The 24,277-nt window shown below is 29.5% G+C and overlaps 2 protein-coding genes across 2 annotated transcripts; both read right to left on the bottom strand.

The window, feature by feature from the left end:
• Nucleotides 1–4,179: 4,179 nt before the first annotated feature.
• LOC108319580 (dof zinc finger protein DOF3.6) lies at nucleotides 4,180–6,087 on the bottom strand. The gene is made up of 2 exons (XM_017550754.2): nucleotides 5,662–6,087; nucleotides 4,180–5,455 (listed from the first exon to the last, which is right to left on the bottom strand). Exons 1-2 carry the CDS (start codon nucleotides 5,710–5,712, stop codon nucleotides 4,583–4,585), a joined length of 924 nt encoding a protein of 307 aa, XP_017406243.1. The 5' UTR covers nucleotides 5,713–6,087; the 3' UTR covers nucleotides 4,180–4,582.
• Nucleotides 6,088–22,081: 15,994 nt separating this feature from the next.
• LOC108319574 (WUSCHEL-related homeobox 2) lies at nucleotides 22,082–24,027 on the bottom strand. The gene is made up of 2 exons (XM_017550748.2): nucleotides 23,243–24,027; nucleotides 22,082–22,580 (listed from the first exon to the last, which is right to left on the bottom strand). The coding sequence occupies exons 1-2, from the start codon at nucleotides 23,565–23,567 to the stop codon at nucleotides 22,189–22,191; spliced, it is 717 nt and encodes a 238-aa protein (XP_017406237.1). The 5' UTR covers nucleotides 23,568–24,027; the 3' UTR covers nucleotides 22,082–22,188.
• Nucleotides 24,028–24,277: the final 250 nt, after the last annotated feature.

The raw sequence follows: 24,277 nt of genomic DNA, 5'->3' as shown, positions 1-24,277 counted from the left end.
TTCCTACCGCATCCAATGTTATAAAAGTTTAAAAGTCATTCATTTTTTTATCTAGCAACGGTAACTACCATGGCCATGTGATTTGAAATTGAGTTTCCAGCTCCTGTCAAATAAAAGATACCACAGGGTGTTCATGAAACAGTTCAATACGAGGACTTTTCTTAACAGTTCCTATCTTAGCCATCCTAGGTACTGACATAGAAACATTTTAAATGCTCAGCAATTGCTTTCTCCACCCCCCATCAAATTTCTTCTCCCACCCCATAAAAACTTTCCGGGAAAGGAGGGGAAGTTTGACTTCTGGAAAAAAAATTCCAAAATTGTTTATTGTGTTCTGAAAAATAAATTCCAGAAATGATGGGGTGCAGAAAGTAATTGCCTTCTCATTTTCAATTTCATAACTTCATGTGACTGGTTTCAACCATTAGAATTGTTAATATTTTAGATTTTTATTTTTCAAATATTTTAAAATAATCTAGATTTACTAATGTCATTATATTATTAGTATTCCTTATCTCTTTCCTTATATGATTTGAAGGCATCTAATTATTTTTTCATGACAATTTTTTCCCACACTTTTCTTTAAATTAACGTGATGCATGATTTAGACAACTTAATACTCTTGGTAAATTTTCGATATATAGTAAGAATACATTAAAACAATTGTATCCGACAATACCTTTAATGAAAAATTGTACTTTTCCGATTTTTTTTAATCAAGTCAAAATGAAGAACTGATGTCGGAACAAATTAATAGTTAATATATATATATATATATAATATTTTCTATGATATATTCTGTAAGATATTAATTATAAATTTAATAAATCAAAATTGTTTAATAAAAGTTATATAAGCATTTCAAAACTATAGTTATGATAGCATTAGATTTGGAACTGCTTTATGATTTAAAATAGGTTTTAAAACTAACATATAGTTTAATTTTGAAATAAAATCAGTTTTGAACTACAAACCAATTTTAAAACTTATATGAAAGAATAAATTGTTCTTTTTAATATAAATTTGGATTTAAAATCCAATCCTTTTCAGCTGGATATGGATTGGACCAAACAGATTCTCATCTTTGATCAGTCGTGGGCATGACCACAATGCTTTTTGAATTTAGATTCTCCAGCAAAGTTCACACTGTTATATCTTAGAAAATCTCAGTTCATGAATCTCATTTTTAACAATATGCAGTTAGCAGAAACATTGAGTAACTGTGAGCTTTTACTTGGATTATTGCAAGTGCCCCAATTGATAATTTTTCTAACCTAAATTTCAAGCTTCATTTTTTTGACCATATGCAGCTAAGAATCTAGTTCTGAAAATCCACCAAACTGAACCTTCTACTTTCCCAATTAATTCGGTGTCGTTTTCCTTTGATTTGGTGCAGCTTTCGGTTTTTGAGGGATTCGTCTTCAAGATTATAATCTGACGCTCTCCGATTTTATTTCTCACAAAAATGATGCTTCGTGACATTTATTTAAAAAATTTAAGTACAAGTTTAAGAAGATAAAACAACCCTTTAAATATATGTCTAAGTATTTTGATATCAAACCATAAAAATAATTCTTTGCTTTAAAAAAGAAAGTAGTTTTTGGTTGAATATTCACAAACAGTTTTTACCTCTACAAAAAAAGCACATACTGAATTAACATTGGTGTTTCTATAGCATATGTTCTATATATTCAGAAAACTATCAGAAAATATCAATTCATTCTAACACATACTTGCTTCCATTGTTCCCTCTGACACCGACATTTCAGTCATGCATGCATCAAGATATTTAAGTATTATATACCTATATACAAGGTATTTAGGTAAGTTTGCAAGATTGATGCAGACACAGTATATAAACTTTGGCTACAGTTTTGAACTCTTTCTTACTTAGGAGCTGAGTATATATACACATACACATACACATACATATACGTATACATATACATATATATTGATGAGTAAAGTTGGTAACGGTCTCTGGCATGGATAGGTGGAGAGGTCCCCACCCATGAGTGAAAAGAAAAAGGAAGGGAAGAAAACATAGAAACAGAAGAAGGTGAAGGGGAAAAGGAATAAGAAGATGGAAATGATAGAAGGTAATGAAAGTAAAGTAAGACAAAGGGAAGCATGTGTTAGGTTTAAGAAGGATCAAGGTTGAAAAATTATGGTTGTAAACAGTGTTGAAAGAGAAAGTCACAGAGAAACTATATAGCATGAAACAGCATGCATGAATTTCTGAGCCCTTCGTTCGTACCGTAGCAGAGAAACTCTGCAGATTTAACCCACACTGCTCTTACCTTCTTTCCCTTTAACTCTCGCAAAATGTTTCTTCTTTGAGACCAACACGCACCGACATTTTTGGAATCTGGGTGACCATTTACTGCCTACGTCCAAAGACACGGAGAGAGCTTTTGTCTGTGTTACTCTTTTGTTGCTTTTTTCCTTCTTCAAAGGTACCATGCATTGGTCCTTACAAAAGCTATCATCACCACAATGATGCCACTTTTTTTTATTTTTTTTTTAGATAATTCATTTAATATTCATGGTGGGATAAGAACAATAAAGTTTGTAATTATTAGTGGAGGAAGATCTTTGTGGAATGGACTGTGTTTTGTTCAGCTTAATTCCAAAGAGTGATGTAGGATAATGAGAAGTGACCCCAACACGTAGAAAAAGGTCACACGCTTATTTTGACCGTAAGAATCTCTTTCTTTCCTTTTCCTTTCGTATTCAACTGCATAATTAACATGGCCCAAAAGGAGTTTCATAATTAACAATCAATGTTTTGTATCTTGCATTATTCTGCTCAAGAACTTCTAGAACAGTCACCCAGCCCAGTTTGGTCGAATATAGAATTGCATGATTTTGAGTGAGATTTTGGCGTCTTCTTACAATGCTTACATTTGCCTTCCACTTTCAACCTAAAATCAAAACAAACATGCACGTCCCATCTTATCAACATAATCCCATAATCATATTACAACAACTTATGTTTGACCCTTGACTCATGCATGTCTGGTGTCTTCCAAAATTCTTTACAAAACCTTCTTCTTTCTGGAATGCAACCAAATCATTACTTCTTTGAGTTCAGTCCTACGTATTTTCATGTCTTGTAATTTAAAATCAACACATGAGAAATTTGTTTTAAGAGTGTCAAGTTTTAATCCCAGGACAGAAACAGACAGAAGTTGTACATATGAAAAAAAAAAAAAGATTCAAACACTCACACGTTAATTAATATAACTACATAACGATAAAGAAAGAAACACGCAAAAATGAAATCAATCAAAACCTGCTTAAATAATGCATGAAAAGTTCTTGTATCTTTTGCTCTTATGGCATGTATATATCATCACGTTAATTATTAACACGAAAAGGATCTTAGTGAATTTTTTTACCCAATTCTATTACGCTAAAAGTACGACACAAAGAGCTTTGTCGGAAGAAAAATTTACCACGACTGAGGAAAAGGAAGGCTTGGTCTGGGAACATTAAATAACTGTCGCACTCAAGTTTCCAAGAATTTGACACTGTAGAAGGAGTGAGAGTGAGTAGAACTTAACTCCAGCTTCTGCGCACTGGCAAAGGTTTGCTAAAGTACTCACACTCTCATTGACTAAAGAGAAAAAGAATGAGTAAGTAGGAAAGAGTTACTTACGATAAATCATCTCTATACAGTGTCAGAACCTTAGGTCTTTTTACCTTCAATTATCTTGTGTATGCTACCGCTATATGTCCATTCCAAGATGCATGACAAACATTCGTATCACAAACACTAGCATGCAGCATGGGATGTATATGCATGCTACTGCTTTGCATTAAGAATGTTTCACAAATCTAGAAAATAAAAAACTTGTGTAAAGTCTGCAAGATAGGAAAATAAAGTGCTAGCTCCAGCATGAAATTTGAATAAATTCATCTGCTTGGGCTAAAGCCAACGTGGGGTGGCACATTCTTTAGTACTGTAAAATCACTTTTCTTCTTTTCTGATATGTGTGGTAGATCGTGTTATGTGGGTGAAAACCAGTGTGATGGTGCTGAGTAACCGGCGCTTATAAAAAATAAGAAAGTGTTGAGCTACCTAGCGCGATGTGTAGCTGGCAGAAGGAGTGAAGTAAATTACTTGAGAGAAAGTTTTGTACGCAAATGAGGTCATAAGGTGTCAGACAGCAGAAAGAAACACAAAGCATTACATGCACACACAGTTATACAATTAAACAAGCTCATGTATATAGTACACAGAATACTCGACTGGATGAAAAACAAAACGAAAACTTAAACATAAATCAATGACTGGAATTGAAATTACAAAGAAGAGGATATCAATTCTACCATGTCTGCGTTAATTTCTGTCAACTGATGATAGTGGAACTTGGAATGAAGTCAAGGCAAGGTGTTCGGTGGAACATCCAAATCTCGTTTGAGAATTTCTTTGATCCATGGTGTGAGATCGTTTCGAAGTAGTTAACAATTCAAGCAAAGAAGTTCAGTTGGGATGATGGGGTTATTGACCATATATATGTGAATACATATATATATATATATATTTATATATATGTATCTGCTGATATGGTCAAAGTTACAAGAGATGACTAGCAGAAGAAGAGGAAAGACCTGACATATCAGTCCATGAATAGTAGTGGTTATTTTCTGAGACGTTCAGTGGTGATCTTGACAAATTCAAAGCTCCACTTTCTTCCATTTTAACTGATGGCATCTGAGAAACCCTAGAATTCGATGCTAAATCTCCAACCAAACCAGAAGGTGTTTCAATACTTTCATTTTGAAAATGGTAGGAACCAGCTGAAGCAGATTCAAAACCATTAAAGAAAGGAATCTGCTGCAAACGCCACTGATCCATTCCTCCACCAGTAGAGGAATTACCGCTGCCACCAATTTGAAAACCCATGTGATCGTTCTGTCCGTGAATCTCACGCAACCCGAGACCCATGTTTCCGACAGCATAACGGTTCAGGTTCTGGAGTGATGCCATGAAGGGAAGGTTCGGTGGTTGCGGCAACTGGCCTATAAGCTCGTGAGTGTTTCCACCAGAGGGGAGTGCACCAGAAGAACCAGACAGTGTTTGTTTGTCAGATGATGCTGGAGACTTAGAGCGACTCCTTTTGTTCTTCTTGTTCCTACGGCAGCCTCCACCCACAGGAACGTTTCTTAGAGCACCCCCTCTTGTCCAATAACGCCGGCAAGTCTTGCAGAAGTGGCGTGGCTGAGAGAGGCTATAGTTGTTGAAATAGCAAAATTTAGTGTTGGTGGATTCACAACGTGGACACTTGAGAGCCGCTTCAGGAGGAGGTATCTTAGCCAGCCTAGCTCGATCAGCCATGGAACCTGGCCTGATTGATCCCACAGAAGCTCCCACATGAGTCTGCTGCGGTGGCAAAGGTGGAAGAAGCTGAGTGTTGTCACTGCCATTGGCCTGAGGATGGTTGGGTTGCTGCAACAACAACAACAACAACAGATCAAGAACAAAAGGAATTAAAAAGAAGGAGGGGAGAAATTAGTATGATGAAAACAAAATCTGGTATATTCAGGGAGATATTACAGGGAATAGGAATAATTATATCTTTTGCAATTATTATTATTTTTTTAGTTTCTTTTTAGGGATGAGAAGCTGTGGCTGAAAATTGAGGAAAACCTTACCTGGTGCCAATTGGGAGGATCTACAAAGACTGGAATAGAGGAGAAAACCATGGTGTTCAAATGCTTTTATGTTTTTCTTTTATAAAGTTTGATGGCTCTTTAGGGAGATGGTGGAGAATCACACCAAGGGAATACCAGAGAGGAGAAAGAAAGGGAAAAAGAGCATTAAAGAGGAAGAGGGTGGAGGAAAGAAAGCAGGAAGAGGCTTTAATTTCTTTACTTTGCGCTTATTCCCTCATTCTCATCTCTTTTTGTTTTATTTATTTTTAGGGTTTTCAGTGGACGATGTTTCTTAACCTATAAGCTTCTTTTTTTAATGGCTTCCTCTGTAAATTTCTCATCAAAAGGGCATAGTGGCTCCCATGCATGGAACCCAAATTTTAAAAATAAAGTTTTCATATTGCTAATCACTGTCTATTCCTGCCTCATGGTGGAATCCGCTTACATAATCAATTCCAAACCTCTATTAATTAACTTAACCCTCAAATAATTACCATAATTAGACTACAACCTTCCACTAAATCTTATTCTATCATCATGCTTATATACTTAAAAACCCTAATTAACTGATTGAAGATCCAAAGCTTTCTATAGCTTCATCATAAAAAAAACCAATGTATTCAGAAATAAACAATAAAGTTAAGTTATTAAACCATCCCTGCACTGTAAAGGCGACTTAAAAACAATCAGAAAAAGTGCATCTCTTCCCAACAATTATCGATGACTGGGAAGTACCAGATGAGAAAAAAAAAATGGAAAGAATTCGTTCACTCATTTAAGAGACTGACATGCAAAATGTTAATTCCACAAAATGAACTATTTGACAGTTTCTAACTTCCTGAAAATGAATTCTTTAACAAGACCCAGATTACATAAAACTAGTAATCTTTGCTTAGATAATCGAAGTGATAAGTTTGTACAAATTTAGCATGCATGCATGTACTTAAGATATTACGAAAGATTAATTTTTAGTTAAAGGATAATTTTAGAAACAGTAGCAGTCAAAGAAAAATGCATTGCGTTTAGATATATATCAGTTTTCAGTCCCATGATCTTGCGTCTGCTAATGAAACACAGCATTGAGTGAGCCACTAATATGTCAGATTTTTTGGAATGCGAATTTGCAAAGGATGCGGCAAGTGGAGTAATTAAAGAAAAGATGAGACAAGTAATTCAGAAAGAAAGCATGAAAGGGGAAAGAAAGTTTGCAAAATTGTCATATATAATGCATTAGTTATATATATATATATATATATATATATATATATATATATATATATATATATATATATATATATATATATATATATATATATATATATATATATATATATATAATTGATTTGGTGGTATTCTTTAATTGCTTTACTTTTTGATAAGCTGAGCACCATAGAGTAAATTGAAGGCTTAAAGTTGTGGTCAGATCCTTTTTGGGCACAGCACCAACATTATGAGTTGAGTATACATGAAATGCTGTGTTTATCCAACTTTTTTATCCATGAAAATCTTTTTAAGTCGCAAGACAAAATCTTCTAGTTGCCTCTTAGCTTTAATGGTTCAATAATTAATAGTTGAGATTTGAGGGTGTCGATTAATTAACGTGCTTCTTTTGTCTATTTTTTGCTTTTTTTTGGGTGCAGAGACCCCAAATTTGGTAGAGTGAAAAACAACATATTCTTTTTGTAAGTGGGCCTCAGTCGCACTCACATTAGTAGGGAATGAAATGCAACCATGACATGATTATGGGATATCTATATATCAATGTCGTTTCTTCATCGATAAGAAATTTTCTTCTAACCTTCATCATGCACTCATGCTCTTTTAGGATAACTTAGCATACACAGTTACATCACTGTTCTTCTGCTTTTCTGAATTGTTTCAAATGACCAAGATTTGTTCCACTTTCTTGTACAATTTTCCATCCACCACTGTGCAAAAAATAGATTATGTGCAATGAACATTGTTTATTAATTATTTTTCCAAAATTTATACATGGAACCCCTTCTTATTTAATAAAGTGAACTGTTTTAAGTACTAAAATAATAAGACATAATTGAATGTCTTAATTCAGATTCCTAAAGATTTTGATAATAACATCCTTATTTCGGTACATCCTAATAGTCTCGTGTATTTTTTAGAAGTTAATGAAAGAGATAAGGTTGCACCTTAGTATTTGATGATTGGGCACATGAAAAAAGAATGTCATAGTACTGTTATGACTGTGTTTTTATACTCTATAAGTGTGGTTGTTTTCTTGAAATTCGTTTATGTAACAATGGTAATAGAATGTTTGATTTTTTCATGTGATTGTTTTTGAAGTTTGTTGATATCAATGATATAATAAAGATTTATATGTTTAATATTGTAGTAGAATTTGAAGAAGAAAAGCTAAATTAGAAAAAAAATTATTCCACGGGAATAGGAAAACATGTTAGACGATAGAAAAGAGAAAAATATAGTTTCTTTAATAAAATGTCTTGATTAAGATTTAGAGATTTATTTATTTTCGTTTTTAATGTCTATTAAATATATTAGTTTTTTCATCGGTAAAAAAATTATTATGAAAAAAAATTAATGTGTTTTAAGTTAAATACTAATTCAAAATTATATATAGAAGATGGTATTTTATATTTATTGTATAAAATGTATAAATAGAAAATAACCACCGGTCTAGTAATACATCCCGCTATAGAATTCTCACCTTCAAAATACAATAATAATAAGATACATACAAAAGATAAATATAAATATACAAGAAAAAAAGATTTAAAAGTTAATGTATAAAACCTAAAAATAAGCAATGATATATTTACATTAAAAAAAAGGGTTCATGTAATTCTATCCCCACATCAATTTTATGAATTTTTGCGGTGAAAGTAATTTTCAAAACTTATCAACAATTATTATTGTTAAAAAAATTCAACAAATTAAACCTTCTGATTTTGATTAAATGCTTTATAATAAAGCATATAACATAATAGTATATTTGTAATCTTTGCATTTCATAGTATTAACCACAAAAGGAGAAACATTTTGCATATATATCTTTGTCTCGTAAACTACAACTTAAAACAGTGATAAAATATGTAATATTTAACATTTCTTAATACTATTCAAAGACCTATAAATGGTTTCTAGTGTGTTTTGTGGAGAATATTTTCTTATCAACAAGAGGATGTTGTAAGAAATGTCATCATAATTTTTTTTTATGTGAATTATCTCTATGAAAGGATTATCTAAGTATGATGAGTATGCTAAGTATTAGAATGTTTCTTCAAAAAGATATTTACATTAAATACTGTATAAAAAATATTTATCATAACCGTCATCATCTACTGCAATATAAAAATAACTTGAGGAACAAATAACTTACAAAATTCACAACAATTATAAAAAAAATTGTAATAAACATCTTCATACAAACTATATAAATGGAAGATACCTCAATGAAAGATTTTATTTTTCTCACGAAAGAACTAAGAAAGTTTTTGAGATAAAAAATCTCAAGTGAGAAAAGCTGAAATCTAGCATGTGGACAGAATACTTCAATATTTTTTAACATCCTAAAAGAGAAACATAAATCTTATATTAATCTTAAGTATAAAAAGTTACATTTATGTAAAATATAAAATAAAAGTACGTTGAGATTTCTTTAAAAAAATCTCTGAAAATTCGAAAAAGAAAGAAATTGAAGATATAAAGGAGTTTCTAAATTGAAAACACTAACAGACAACTTAGATTTTTTTTCTAATTTCTTGAAAATGAGTGGGGGTTTCAAACTGTCATGGTATTAAATATGATACTTTATTTTACTACACTTCACCAACCTTTTGATGCGAGAATGTTGTTGAGAATTGACTTGAATGAATAAGATTAATCAAAAGTGAAGTGGAATGGAAACAGTAAGAGTAGTTAGAATGTGTTACACCAAAGAGAAATTGAAGTGAAGTTTCCAATTGTTCTAAAACTTAATGTGAATGTGAGAGAATCTAGATTACATATAAATACAAAAACGTTGACTTGCTTTTTCTCTCTCTTTTAATTAGTGCATGCAAATTATTCCATTAATTGTAAAAGTGAATAAAATTTAATAATAAGGGAGAGATAGAGAGATTAACGTTTGAGTTTGTACCCTTTTTGTAACATGTTTCAGTTTTTGTGTGTATATAAAAAATTTCCTGTTTCTTTAGTGCATATAGGTCTACGCACAGTTCATAAATTCACCAAGTTTTATCATATATGGAAAAGTGCTCCAATTCTGTGACGTATCAAAGGGAGTTACGACAATAATTATTCCAAAGTATAAACATTTATCTTGAATTCAACTTTTTTCATTATTCTATACTAACAAGTTCAAACAAAAAGAAAAAAAAATAACTTAACAAAACAATGGAAACAAAAGAATATACACTTCTCATTTCTTTTGACATGCATGCATGTAGACATTGGTCTTTTCCTCACATGAACAATATTTTTCTAATCATAATATATATAAGATGTTCATATTTCTTTTAAGGCTTAAATACTTGTGAATTTTTGTTTAGTACCTGATTTTAAAAATGAAGACATTGGGTCCCTATGTTACGAAAAGTGTATGAATAAGGTCATGTCTGTTAAGTTGACAGTAACGGCGTTAAGTCCATGCTGATGTGACCGTATTTTTTCTCTTCTCTTCTGCTGTCCAGCTTTTTCTTTCTCTTGTTCATCTTTTTTTTTTATGATTTGTTAAACTTGTTCTTTCTTTATGGACCTTATTCATATATTTTTCATAACATAGGGACCCAATGTCTTCAATTTTAAAATCGAGCGAAATTCACCTCTTAACATGGGAACGAAGTAAACATTTAAGTCTTCTTTTAATAATGGGTTTCATGGTAAAAAGAAATTATTCAAAGTTAAACTCCTTTTGTATTATGTATTTAACAAATTCATTTATCTACACCGTCTTCTTTTAGATTATGTTAGTGCTAATAGATATTAATGTATACATTTAATTGGATATTATATCCCACAACCACCAATATTTTAGAAATACCATTCGTTACATTTCTAGTATAGTGGCAACGTATAAAAATTTTAAAAAAAATCATTTTATTACAAAAGTTAAATAGTATTCAATATTCAGACATTTTGAATTAAATTTTGTTGGTAATAATTATTGGATCCAAAGCTTGTTATGAGTATAAATGTTTCATTTCTCTTCTAGGGAGGTTATATATATATATATATATATATATATATATATATATATATATATATATATATATATATATATATATATATATATATATATATATATATATATATATATCAAAAGGTAAATATGTGTAATGTTGAGTTCATATTCTCTTGTATTGTCATTATATTGAACTTTTAAAATAAATATACTGATGTTGGTGAATAAAAAATTTCTTAATATATTTTAAAACAACAAAATTAATATTATCAATATAAGACTCTACAGAGAAATAATGTAAAAATTAAGTAAATAATTCAAATTCATTATTATTACATTAATAATAAAGAATCTTTTGTAAAGACTGAAATTCAAGTTAGTGAGATTTTGAAGAAAATAATAGTAAAATATATTTAAATACATAAAACAAATTTAAGTGCATAAAAAACTACTTTAAAAATTATTAGTTACCATCTCTTTGATAAAAAAATATAAATTATTAAAATTAACTCCAAATTTCTCGTGTTAGTTTAAAATATCTCACGAATTTAATTGGGATGAGTGTAAAGAAAAAGATATTAAAAAATAACATTAATTAAATAAAAACGGATATATATAAAAGTGGAGTGTGTGGGGTCAAACATAGGCGCGTTGTCGTGTACCATAATGCACTGTTGCAAGGAATCAATGTCATTCATTTTTATCATCAGATGCTTACGGTCGGCACGGGAATCCTTATTGCCACGTCACCCATTCATGGGCCCACTATCACACCACTTTCCTTACATTTCTACACTTACCAACTCTTCAAATTTCATGGATACAAAGAACACAAATAATAGAAAATGAAAAACGTTGCCATCGAAATTTAGAGAAAAAAATGCAATAAAAAATTATATAAAAATAAGAAAAAAATAGTGTCCATGCATCTTCCACGATATGGACGTAGCTAGTCTTCAATCTTCTTCCTCTTTTCTTTTTCTTTTCTTTGTTTTCAATTCCTATCAACCATGTAACATGTTTGTTCTATCATTTTCTACTTCCAAATCATGTTTCTTTAACTTTTCTGGTATTGATTATTAGGTAAAGGGTGTTATGGTTCCATTCGAAATAAGGAAAGGGGGGAAGAACGTGATGAATTTTCTTTCGTAAAATATAAAATTAAAATAAGAAAATTATACAATTATGATAAATTATTTTCCGTTTTTAAGAAAGTGAATAATATATATTTAGGGTAAGTTCATGGTATTTTGATAGAGTTTTCTGGGTTTGGAATTGTAGAATAGTTGCTCACTTGATTTAATAATGTGAAATTGCGCTTAAATCTTGAGCCACTTTTAGAGCATTATGTCATAAAGTGTTTTTAATGGGCAGTGTGACAAAAAGCAAGTTTAGTTTTATTAGCATAGGATACTCTCAGAGTCCCAAAATACTCAAATAATTAAATCTAAATGTTTCAAACAATTTAGCTTGCCACCATTAACTCCATGATTAATTTCGTGACGCATTTTACACCATTTCTTCCAAACTCCTCTACAATTCTTATCTAAGTGATTGTGGCTATAAAAGTAAGGAATTTAAGATGAGTTTGAAATTACATAACCTTTGTTAAAAATTTAAGTTAGAAATTTAAATATAAATTTAAGTCTTAAACAAAAATAAAAAAAATTGAACATTTTATAAAGATAAAGATTCCTAAATTTATTATCTTAAAATTTGATATTAAAAGTGCGGTTGGAAATTTAAACGTGAGTCTAAATATCACATTAGATAGAAATGAGAAAGTTAAACACTATATAAAGTTAGAGACTCGTTAATTTATTTCTTTTAAATTTTTGTTAAAGAGTGATATCAATATTTCATGTGATTGCACTCAAATTTAAATAATGATATATTTATCCAATAAACGAATCTCTTGATAAATCTAATAAGTAATATCAGAGTGAATACTCAGCGAATTCAAATCTTGAATCCTTAATGTCTATTTTAAAAAATCATGGTTAGAATCTATCTACTACTTGCTTTATACATATATTAAATTTTGCTTCTTTGTTTGATATGCATAATTTAAAAGGCTTGAACTAACCTTCTCTAAAATCTATATTAGAACAAACATGTAAACTGAAAATTGCATGATGGTAAGGACTCTTGTTAAATTATTTAAGAATCTGTATTTTTAAATATTCATTATAAAATTAAGCTTATGTATAATTAGCTTTATACCGATAAATATGTAATTTTCAAATTTATGGTATAAATTTTTTATACTACTTTTTATATGGTAAATCAGTATGTTAAGAATAAATAAACGTTATATAAAAATGAATCAAAGAGTAATGTTCTTAGTTAAATACATTTTTAGAAATGTTTTGACGTAGGCGTCAATCATCTTGATTTATTTTTACCCTTTTTATCAACAATTTCTGTCTAAACGAGGCATTGGAAATCCATATTTATATAACATTGGACAACTAGCAACTTGTTAAGGAAGGAGAAAGTAGATAAAGGAGAATGAATTCTCGTTTGACCAATTGGTATACATGTCTGAAAGATGCTTATTGATAGAGTAAATATCTTATCCATAGTAATAAAGCCCATAAAAATATTATTCACCAAATTAATTAAAACGAATTATTGCAAATAAATAAATAATTTTATTCATGCAAATAAGATTGAGAGAACAGTGATACAATTATTGTGATATCTTGTTTATTAGTTTTAAGATATTTGAAATGTTCAATTTTTTTTGACGATTTCGGTTGAAAACACTCGTATGCTAAAGTTAGTATGCAAAATTTACAATCAATCGAGTAATAATAGATAATAATGTTAGTAATAAATTATATTTTTATCAAGTATTATTTTTTATGAAAAAACATAACATTGATGTTTGAAGACTTTAGTGTTGAATTTAAATTCTTTTCAACTAGTGAAATTTTTGACAAACCAAAAAGTGCTAATTTATTTTTAATGTTATATAGGTTATAACTATTTATAAAAACATATAGTATTTATCATATACAACGGTCAATTTTATTTGAATATTGTCACGAGGGACTAAGACTTTATTTTTTTTTATTTTCTGAATAACTGTATACTAAATATTAAAATTCAATATGACTGAAAGTGAAAGAATGACAAAGTTGACACAAACTATGCTCTATAAAAATGCTAAAATTCAACACACACTCTTGATTAAACGCACTTCATTGATTACGTCCACCAAAAAAAACTGCTCTAAAATGTTCAGTAGACGTAAAGCATTCAAATTGTCTTTCTTTTGTAAAGGGGAACTTATTATCACTTTTGTGTGAAAAAAAAAAACTCTTAGTTGATTATTTTAAAAATAAAATGTAATCAATGAAAACGATGTATATGTTGACCATGTCTAATTATATATATATATATATATATATATATATATATATATATATATATATATATATATATATATATATATATATTGTTGTGGATCTAAGGGAAACACCATCATTAGAGTTGTGCTTTAGGGATCTACTCTTATATAAGGCTAGCCTAAGGAAAGGAACATGGGAAAACAATATAAAATGAAAATTATTTTAACTAGTGTCAAATGTCACGTAAATTTACAAGCAATTTTTTCAAAGTTAGGCGTACGTACGGGAAAAAAGGGAAATCAATCATATAATGAATATAAATTTTAGGGCTAAATAAATTTATAACATTACATAAAAAAAATGTTTCGATTGGTTATAATATTCATTATTGAACAGGCGAATCCATTAGTAAGGACTTTTCTAGTTTAACAACCTGATTTTAATTCAAATCTTGGATACGCCATGTCAAGTATTCAAAACCAATTTTTTTACACTACCAAAAAGAAAAACAAATATATATATATATATATATATATATATATATATACTTTAAGTTTAACTAAATATTGTAAAATGAATATGTAAAATAAGATTTATATTTATTTTGCACTATAAACTTTTGTTATTTTTAATTGATGTAGGATTTTTAACACACATTTTATAATAAGATAAATATATCTTAAATATGAGACTAAATGTTAATAGATTATTAGATAACGATATAATAATGACTAACATGACAGGTCCAACAAACAATAAATTTCACCAATAACAAATGATACAATAGATTCAAAAAATAATAAATTTTATTAGAATAAATTCTAAATGGCTTTGATTTCTTTTACTTATATATATGGTAAATATGTTCTAGCTATAGATACAATATCTTCACCAAAAGATATAATATATATATTATACTCATATGATATTGTTATGTGATATAAAAGAAGTGTGGTTTCTCAAGTATTTATGGAAAATAAATAGAATATAATTTTTTGAAACAGGAAATTTTGCAAATGATAAAATTAGTTTGTAATCTAAATTAATAAATTTGAGTGGTGATATATATATAGATATATATTTTGATGTGATGTAAAGAAATAAGTTTGTATTTGAATGAGTTGGGATATGAGTTATAGTTTTGGAGAGATTTAAGAAGGGAAAGAAAACGGTAGAGATAATAAAGGGTGAGTTTTGAAGGTTTAAAGAAAGGTTTGATTGGATGAGAGGGTTGGTGGTGTTGGAATCTGATTCCCTATCTGTTTTGACAGGTTCCTGCTTTTTTTTCCTCATTTTCATGGCAAAAGCTTTTAGCACTTAATTTTCCGAAATTTTAGTTGTAAAGGCACCAAATTGCAGCCTTAATCCTTCATATTGTCTTCTCTCTCTATGCATGAAGAAGAGAAAGTGAGGCATGCACGTGCATGAGAAATACATATCAGAAAAGAAGATGACAGTGGGACATGGTTAGCTCCATTGCATGAGGGTGATGAGGGGTAAAGTGGGGGCGTCAAAAAGTAAACCAAACCATACCACACATACTACGTACCACCCCACTTTCTCCCCTCAATCATTTCGATTTGGATAATAATATTTTGACAATTTCTTTTGACAATATTTTAACATCATTTATATGTTATTTTATGATTGGTCCAAAATTACTTTACAATCAATAATAATAATTATAAACATCAATATGAACCAATCACAGAATGACACGTAAATGATAATAAAATATTATCAGAAAAAATATTGTTAAAGTATCATTATCTTTTCGATTTTATCTACTACTATTATCCGCTCTTTTCAAAAATACATTTTCTCAACTTCGAGACAAAACTTTATACCACATAAATTTCAGCTAAGACAAACTTTGCGGGACTCTTATAAGATTGAAATTTACACCATAAGAACATAATTTCGCATCTCAATGTTTATGTTTATTTTTCAAAAACATTTAGCCAAATATCCTATACAAATAGCTTTTAATTTCAATGTAATGTTAGTTTATCGAGAACAAATTTTATTAATGAGATCTTGATCTAACCAGAATTAACACTACTCAAAATCTAAAATTTTAAATTAATAAATTAATGGGTTTTCATGTTTATAAGATATTTAACTCTTTTTTTTTATTTCTATTTAATGAAAACTTTGTAAAACTTAGACCGGTTTAAATTCCTAACATGTAAGACTTTAAAAAATATTGACTTTAAAATTCATATATACCATATTAAAAAAAATATGCTGTGTCTTATTGAAGATTCTAAATCAAACAAAAATAAAACAATTTTATAACTAAACATAAATATGATCTTCCAAATCGATTTTATAAAGTTAATTTAGACTTAAATATCCTATTATGATATATATAAAAATCATCTAAGAAATTTATGCTAATTAATATTTGGATTTATGTCACTGTTATATATTTTATATTCTTCTGTTTTCATGTTAAGTATGCTCGATGTAATAAGATATATTAAAAAATTTACATGGATTAAAAAAAGTTTAAATTATATTATTTTAATCATGTGAGAGCTTTATTTTAGTGCAAATGAAGAGAAGGAGACGACGAACATTGGAGAGATGTGATGAGATGGATTTCGGAATAAATAATAATATCTCTGAAAATTATATCTAAATCTGCTGAGAACGGTGTCATGCAGTCTATTTAAATTAATCATTATCATCTAATGAGATAAGGCTTTGGTAGTGTATTTCAAATTCCAGAAAGGAAAGCAATGCATTATGGCAAAAGGCTATTGAAAATTCTAGAACTTTAATACAATAAAAAAAGGTTTATCCCATTAATATATAGATGATATTGAATGGCTACTAAAAAAATAAATGTTTAATTATCACGTAATGTGCTTTATGGTATTTTTTTTCCCGTCATCCAATAAAAAAAATTTACTCTTAATAGGGTTATAAATGAATTGAGCGAGGTAAACTAAACTCAATTACAACTGACTAAAGAAGAATTAGTCTAAATTTTAGTTAAAAACCTTTTTTTTTTCTTTTAATTTGGTTCGGTTCAAGCTAATCTACTATACGATTTTGCTTATTAACTTAATTCCACGTAATTTAATATAAAATCTTGATAGCCTTACATTTGTCAGTTCATATATTTATTTAATGCAAAAACAAGTTGATATAAAAATGAAAAAAAAATCATTATATTGAATTCGTCCATTAAGTGAACGAATTTAACTATACAACTCAATGATCAGTTTAATTTTCAATTAAAATTTGGTACATAATCGGGTTCAACGAATAACTGGACTAATTGAATCTCAAAGTAATTTTGAGTTGGTTTAATTCATAAATATAGAAAATGGTGTTTAGTCCAACAGTATAAAATAATTTCTCCCTGTATTTAAATTTCTAATTTTTTTTCTTGTTTCTTTTAATGGTTTGTCAAAAAGTTCTCCCATTCTTCTTGGATTTCACTTTAAGGAATTGAATTGAAGGAACTAAGTAAGTTATCTTCTGAAAAGCCTAAATTGGACTCTCCATTTAGTTGAAGTTTTGATATAGAATAATGATATTTTGAATATTTTTTGACAACATTTTAATATCATCTACGTGTTATTGTGTTATTTTGTGATTGGTTTAAAATTATTCTACAATTAATAATAATAATCATAAACATCAATATGGACCAATCATAGAATGACACGTAGATGATGTTAAAATGTTGTCAAAATATCATCATCTTTGATATAATTAAGGAATTTATTTTTGTAAAATCTTATTTCGTCTTTACATCGTTTATTTTGTTTTTATTTTGAAAAACTATTTTTTCAAGTTTTTCTTCCGGAAATTAAGTCCAAATTAAATTATCTTTATACCTAAATTCAATGATGATGACAACTTACAAACTAGCGAGGTCCAGATCCACATAGGAACAAGTAATTATTGTTCTAAATATTCATGGGCCACGGGTTCCCATAACCAACTGTACGCATTGCATTTTTTATAGTGGGGTTATAAATGATACTACAGTAACAATGAAACCATAAACTTATCAATTAAACAACTTTCAATGGAAGTTAAATAAAATTAAATGTAAATGTATTTTTAATCATATTTAACGACGGTTAAATCTACCGTTATCATTTGAACGATATTTTTAACGACCATTAATTTAATGATGGTCTGAGAGTTATAGTAGAAAATTATTTTTAACCTTGGTGAATTTGCCTTTCTATAATAATGCAAATACAATTTTGTAATCCAAACTTAAATTATACTTCCTAATTGTATTTAGGCTTAAATGATTACTTCGTCCTCAAGAGGTGAAAAGTGTATGAATAAGGTCTTGTCTGTTAAGTTGACAACAACGGCGTTAAGTCCATGCTGATGTGGCCATACTTTTTTTCTCTCTTATTCAACTTTTTTTTTGATGATTTGTTGAACTTGTTCTTTCTTTGTGGATCTTATTCATATATTTTTCATAACACAGGAACCTAATGTTTTGATTTTTAAAACCGGGTACTAAACAGTAATTCACCTCTCTTAACATGAGGACGAAGTAAACATTTAAGCCTTGTATTTATTAGGTCAGGTTATATGATGACTTAATTTAACATAAAAGTACAACACTATCCAAGATAACAAATTTGTTCAAATCCTATCCAACCTAACCATCAAAATTCATTTATATTTATGTTTTCATTTCTCATCTTTTAAGTATCATTATTAAAAAAGATGTAACTCTTTCTTATCCTACATAAAATATTTAGTATAATATATCTTTTACCTCATAAATATTTTGTATAGTAATTTTTTTATGAATAATTCCACTTTAGTATAATATATCTTTTACCTCATAATATTTAGTATAATATATCTTTTACCTCATAAATATCTTTCACAAATTCAATTTTTTCACATGTTCGGAAACATGATATTAATAATTCCATATATTTTATTAGAGAAGTTCCTTCTAAATATTCAAAAAAAAAATTACAAGTGATGAGTTTCTTCTTAATTTTTTGAAACGTGATTTAGGTAAACGTCCTTAAATATTAAAATATCCAATAAATCAAAGAGATGAAATTAGAACAATTTTTTGACATTGAGGATATATGTGGACAAATTTTATCTTCTAAATTTTAGTGAACAAAATAATGTCACTTTAAAATTTCAATTTTAACATTTTATTTTATCAACCATATTTGAATTATGTCCATCTTTAATATGAACAAAGAAATCAAAGATATTTTACTTAATTGATAGTTTAATCTGTCTTATTTTAGTTCTTTATGTCTCTAAAGCTACAACATAATGGTTATTTTCTACAATAAAGATCATGAAAACAAGATTGTAAAATAAAATGGATGATAATTTGTTTGTAGACAACATAGTTATCTATATTAAAAAAAATGGCTGAAAGTTTTATTTTTGATTCAATGATTGATGGATTCAAGAATTTGAAGGAACGAAGAATAATGTTTTAAATACGTGTCATTTCTTTTATAGTTATAGTAATTTATGTACTCATTTTTGTTATATTAGTAACAACGAAGAAAATTGAGTGCTTTCCTAATTCTTAGTATCAAAAAAGCTGAAAAATCAATTACAAAACAATGTCCATTAACATTGATCATACCACAATCAATATGGAACACAGTCATTGGTGATTAAAAATCATAGTGGAAAGGTAATGATGAGAGCTTCATGCTCAGTATTTGATAGGGTAATCTTTGGAAGAAATAATAAGACCATGTCTCTTTCTTGTCGGAAAAGAGTAAAACTTTGTTCACTTGAATGGATTTAGGGAAAAGTTATTGAATGGATTTGAGAGGATTTGAAGGTAAATTATTTTTTATTTATTTGAGTGAATTTTGAAGGTAAGTGAGAGTGGATTTGGAAGTAAAGTTTGTGAGAATTAGTATATGATTTGATTGATGTGACAAATTAAAAAAATTTACTTCTAAATCCATTGTCACTTACCTCCAAAATTCACTCAAATAAATAACAAAAAATTTACTTTCAAATCCATTCAATTACTCTCCCTCAAATCCATTTAAGTGAACAAGGTGTAAATAAGCTCTCTTTTTTACGACTTTAAACTTGTAAAACATGTTAAATTTTTTTGGAAAGTGGAATTATTTACTATTGTTCTCGCGTTACATCTTATTGTGTTCTATCACGGTTTTATCTTTAAAAGACGTTTGAACGAAAAAAATATTTAAATTGCTTTAAACTTTAATTCCTAAACGATATAAGAGTATTAAATATGGTAAGAACACAAATTCATTTTAATTCAATTCCAATTAGCACTCCTAATCCTTTGAAACATATAGCAGAGCGACAAAGCACAATGAAATCAATATCAATAGCCAAACTTAGTCACCTCATGTGTGAAACCAATCTATTAAAAAAGCCTCACACAACAGAGTCTTCACAACACTAAAACCATCTTCATAAGCTTCAACATTGCTATTCATTCACAACAATAGATGATGTACATGCAATTGGAAAGAAAAGGTTTGGATTGGATTGGATAGAGGAATAGATGAATATATAGTATACTGTAGCAGTAGGGACACATTGTCTCTTTTAAGAAGAACTGTAGGTTTGGGACCACCAACTCAACTTGTTAAACCATTCCTTTCCTTTTTATTGCCTAAGAAAAAAAATTGGATTCAGAATTGCGATTTTAGAACAGGCAAAACTTCAACTGTTTTTTCGTTCAAGTGTTTTGGTCGTTTTAGTATATTTCGAGAAAACATCATTTACTTTCATTTTTTTTTTTCACTTTGAGGAAAGAGAATAAAAAAATCCAAAAATAACTACAGCTAAGTTTTTATTTATCTATTGCTTACTTTTATTTCGGAAATAAATAACATAGAAAATATTTATTTAAAAAATTACCTTCTTAAATTATTTTTATTCTTGTCGTGTCATAACGAGTATCTCTACTCATTCAATCAAATACTAACTTGCAATTACAATATAGTTAAAATTATTTCAGAATATTCCCACACAACAAAAATTAAATTCTGTTAATGTCCATTAAATAGATAGTATCTGAAAAATTGAGTAAAAAGTGCCACCCACAATGGATTCAAGTCATTAACCTCTTAAATTCAAATCTAACTATGGATATCCAATTTCTTTGACCATTATAATGGTAACGGATCAATCATAGTAACAGGAGAAATTTGTAGATTTTTTTTTCTGTTCATTTCTACTTAATATCTTACTTATGATTCAATAATTGAATTAAATTCTAAAAAATTTCCACCTTTTTTATTACACAAACAAAAAAAAAACGTGTGTCATTTTAAAATTTGACCACGGAACATAGACTAAAAAAGAATTAAAAAAATATGAAACACCACAGAATACGTGTCTGTGAAACTTTGTATGGTTATAGAATAGACCAAAAAAGTCAGTAAGAAATATTTTAGCCAAGAAACATAGGATAGATCCGAAAACAGAAATCTTAAAAACCAATAATTGATGAACGCCTTTTATTTTTAAATCCCTGTAGTTTTTCTCTATCTCTCTTTCTACAACCATATCATTCATGACTTATTTTTTTTCTCTTGTTTGATATCATTTAGGGGTCATTTAATATTGGAATTGTTTTTATATTTCACTTTTTCTAAGATACACTCATTGATCCTTGTCGTTGTATTATAATATTTGACATTTATGAAAATAAATATTTATATAAAAGCTCCCAAAAACAAAAGTGTTAAAAAAGATCAATCTCATTTGCTTTTAGTATTCAGCAAAAAGAATTATTTCATGAGTGAGCGGCAAGAAAAACGATGACAGTATAATTATGGCAGAAACATAAGCCAGGTTGACAAGGATATGTCAAGTTATAACTAATGATAATAATATATTAAAAAGAGGCACCAATAATCTCATTACAATGAACTGAAAGGCACATAATAAACACATTTCAGTGATGAGCCATGGGAATTCAAAGTTGCATGTTAGAAGTTTAAGCTAATGACATAGAACAAGTCTCTAAGAACCTTGTCCAGAAGTAGTAAAAAAATCAAAGAAGGGTTTGTTAAGAGGGGAAGGATCATTTTCATTGATATCAGTGGAACTATCAGCAGAAACTGAAGCCAGAGAAGACACCTGGTATGTTGTTTTCCCTTCCAAAATACCAGTTGGGTGCAGAGGAAAAAGATCCAACGTTTCTTGGTTACTGTAGCTCAAGTTGCAATCCGAGATTCTCTGTTGCATTCCTTCGTATAACAGTGGACCGTTGCTGATAACGTTTGACATGTCTGTGGGCACAAATATCTCAGATGGTCTTCTCCTAAAACCTACTGGTACAAGCACCTTTGGATGTGGGGGATAAAACCCATTTTCACTCTGCACCTGAGGTATGCAATACGGAGGACACAGGCCTGAAAACCAAAAACACCCTCAACTACCAAGGTTATATAATATAATTAATATGTGACTAATGAGAAAGAGATGTAACAGTTTGAATTTTGAAAAAGATGTACTATATATATAGATATATAGATACATTGTGTGTGAGAGAGAGAGATGTGAAAAAAAGGCTTTTGGAAGAAAACAAAAGAAAAAAACAGAAAGCAAATGAAACAGCTGTCCTTCTATCATGATTTGGCTACATAAAAGTGGAGACAGTGACTTTTAAGATGATTTCAGTTACTTGTGAAGAAATAAATACTGTTAAAAGAACCGCAGTATGTAGATCTCAGTTGATATGAGTTATTTCGATCTCAGGTTTAAATGTAGAGAGAGATAACTTGGTTAGAAGAATTTGAAGAACACACATGATAATCTTCTACAGAGAAAATTAAAAAGAAAATAACTATTGTTATTATTACTTTATTTAATTAACACATATACCAATTGCAAGCACATTTGCATGAAGAGACGAATTGGTGACATAACAATCAAACAGTAGTTAATCAATCAAAAGCAGAAGGCAAGAAAGAAGAGTGAAGATATAAAGATGAAAAATTGTAGAGTTTACATGATTGATTGAATAGAATGATGAATGATGAATGATGAGAAAGGAATGAATGAATGAACGAACCGTTTGGGCAAATTGGCGGAGAAAAAAAGGGCTGAGGAGTATGAAGAAAGCGATTGAAGTAAGCGATGGTGTCTTGCTTCTGCTTCTGTCGCTGCCTAGCTTTGTGATTCTGAAACCAGTAGAAGACATTCTTTCCTTCGATGTGACCATACGCCCTAAGCCTAGCAGTTATCTGCTGTATCTCCTCAGCACTGGGAGTCTTTATTCCCTGCTTATACAGGTTCTCTAGCATGGTTATTTGCTCTTTTGTAGGGTTCCACCGTGAACTGGCTGCAACACCATTAGACCCTCCCATCTCCAACTCTTCATTTCCACTCTCCTCCATCTTAACTTGTTTCTCTCTATTAAATCAATGGTAATGGGGGTTTGGGTAGTAGTATTATAGTAGGAGGAGGCAATTAAAGGGTTGTTTTTTATTTGATTATTAGTATACTACACCAGACAGTGCTCTTATTCTCATGGGTGGTGAAGGAGGTACTCTTTTTATAGAGTAGGTAGGGAGAAACAAAATGGTTGAGAATTGAGAGAGAGGATTAACATGCGTATTGTTTTTGGTGCAGAACATCTCTGAAAACATGGCGGTTAGCGGCACAGAGAGAGGCTTAGGTTTCGTCGTCTTCGTTCCAAGACGTGTAGAATTTTTACGAGAAGACAATAATTGCCCAAATGGCCCCCCCTTCGTGCCATTGATTTTGGTGCATACATAGTAGATTTAACGACGCTGTTTAAGATTAACGTTGATTTCTACTACTACCTCTCTCTCTTTCCTAAGCCCATAATGTCTTGTATCTCGGGAATGACAGATAGATAGAGAGAAAGAGAGAGAAGAACGTAGGTTACGCCATTGAAGGAAAGGAAGGGCATAAAAGTCATTGAAGGAAAAAGACAGCCGGTTGGGTTGTAAGGTGTAGGTTAAGGCTAGGCTTTGGGAATTGAAGTGAGAGCAGATAGGCTCAGAGGAAAGAGATTAATGAATGAATGAATGAATGAATGAGGTTGAAACGTCTACCTATCTAGCCTCACTCAGAACGAGTT

This window comes from Vigna angularis, chromosome 5, assembly GCF_016808095.1.
Source record: "Vigna angularis cultivar LongXiaoDou No.4 chromosome 5, ASM1680809v1, whole genome shotgun sequence".
Taxonomy (NCBI): domain Eukaryota; kingdom Viridiplantae; phylum Streptophyta; class Magnoliopsida; order Fabales; family Fabaceae; genus Vigna; species Vigna angularis.
This window is presented reverse-complemented; position numbering and strand designations above follow the sequence as displayed.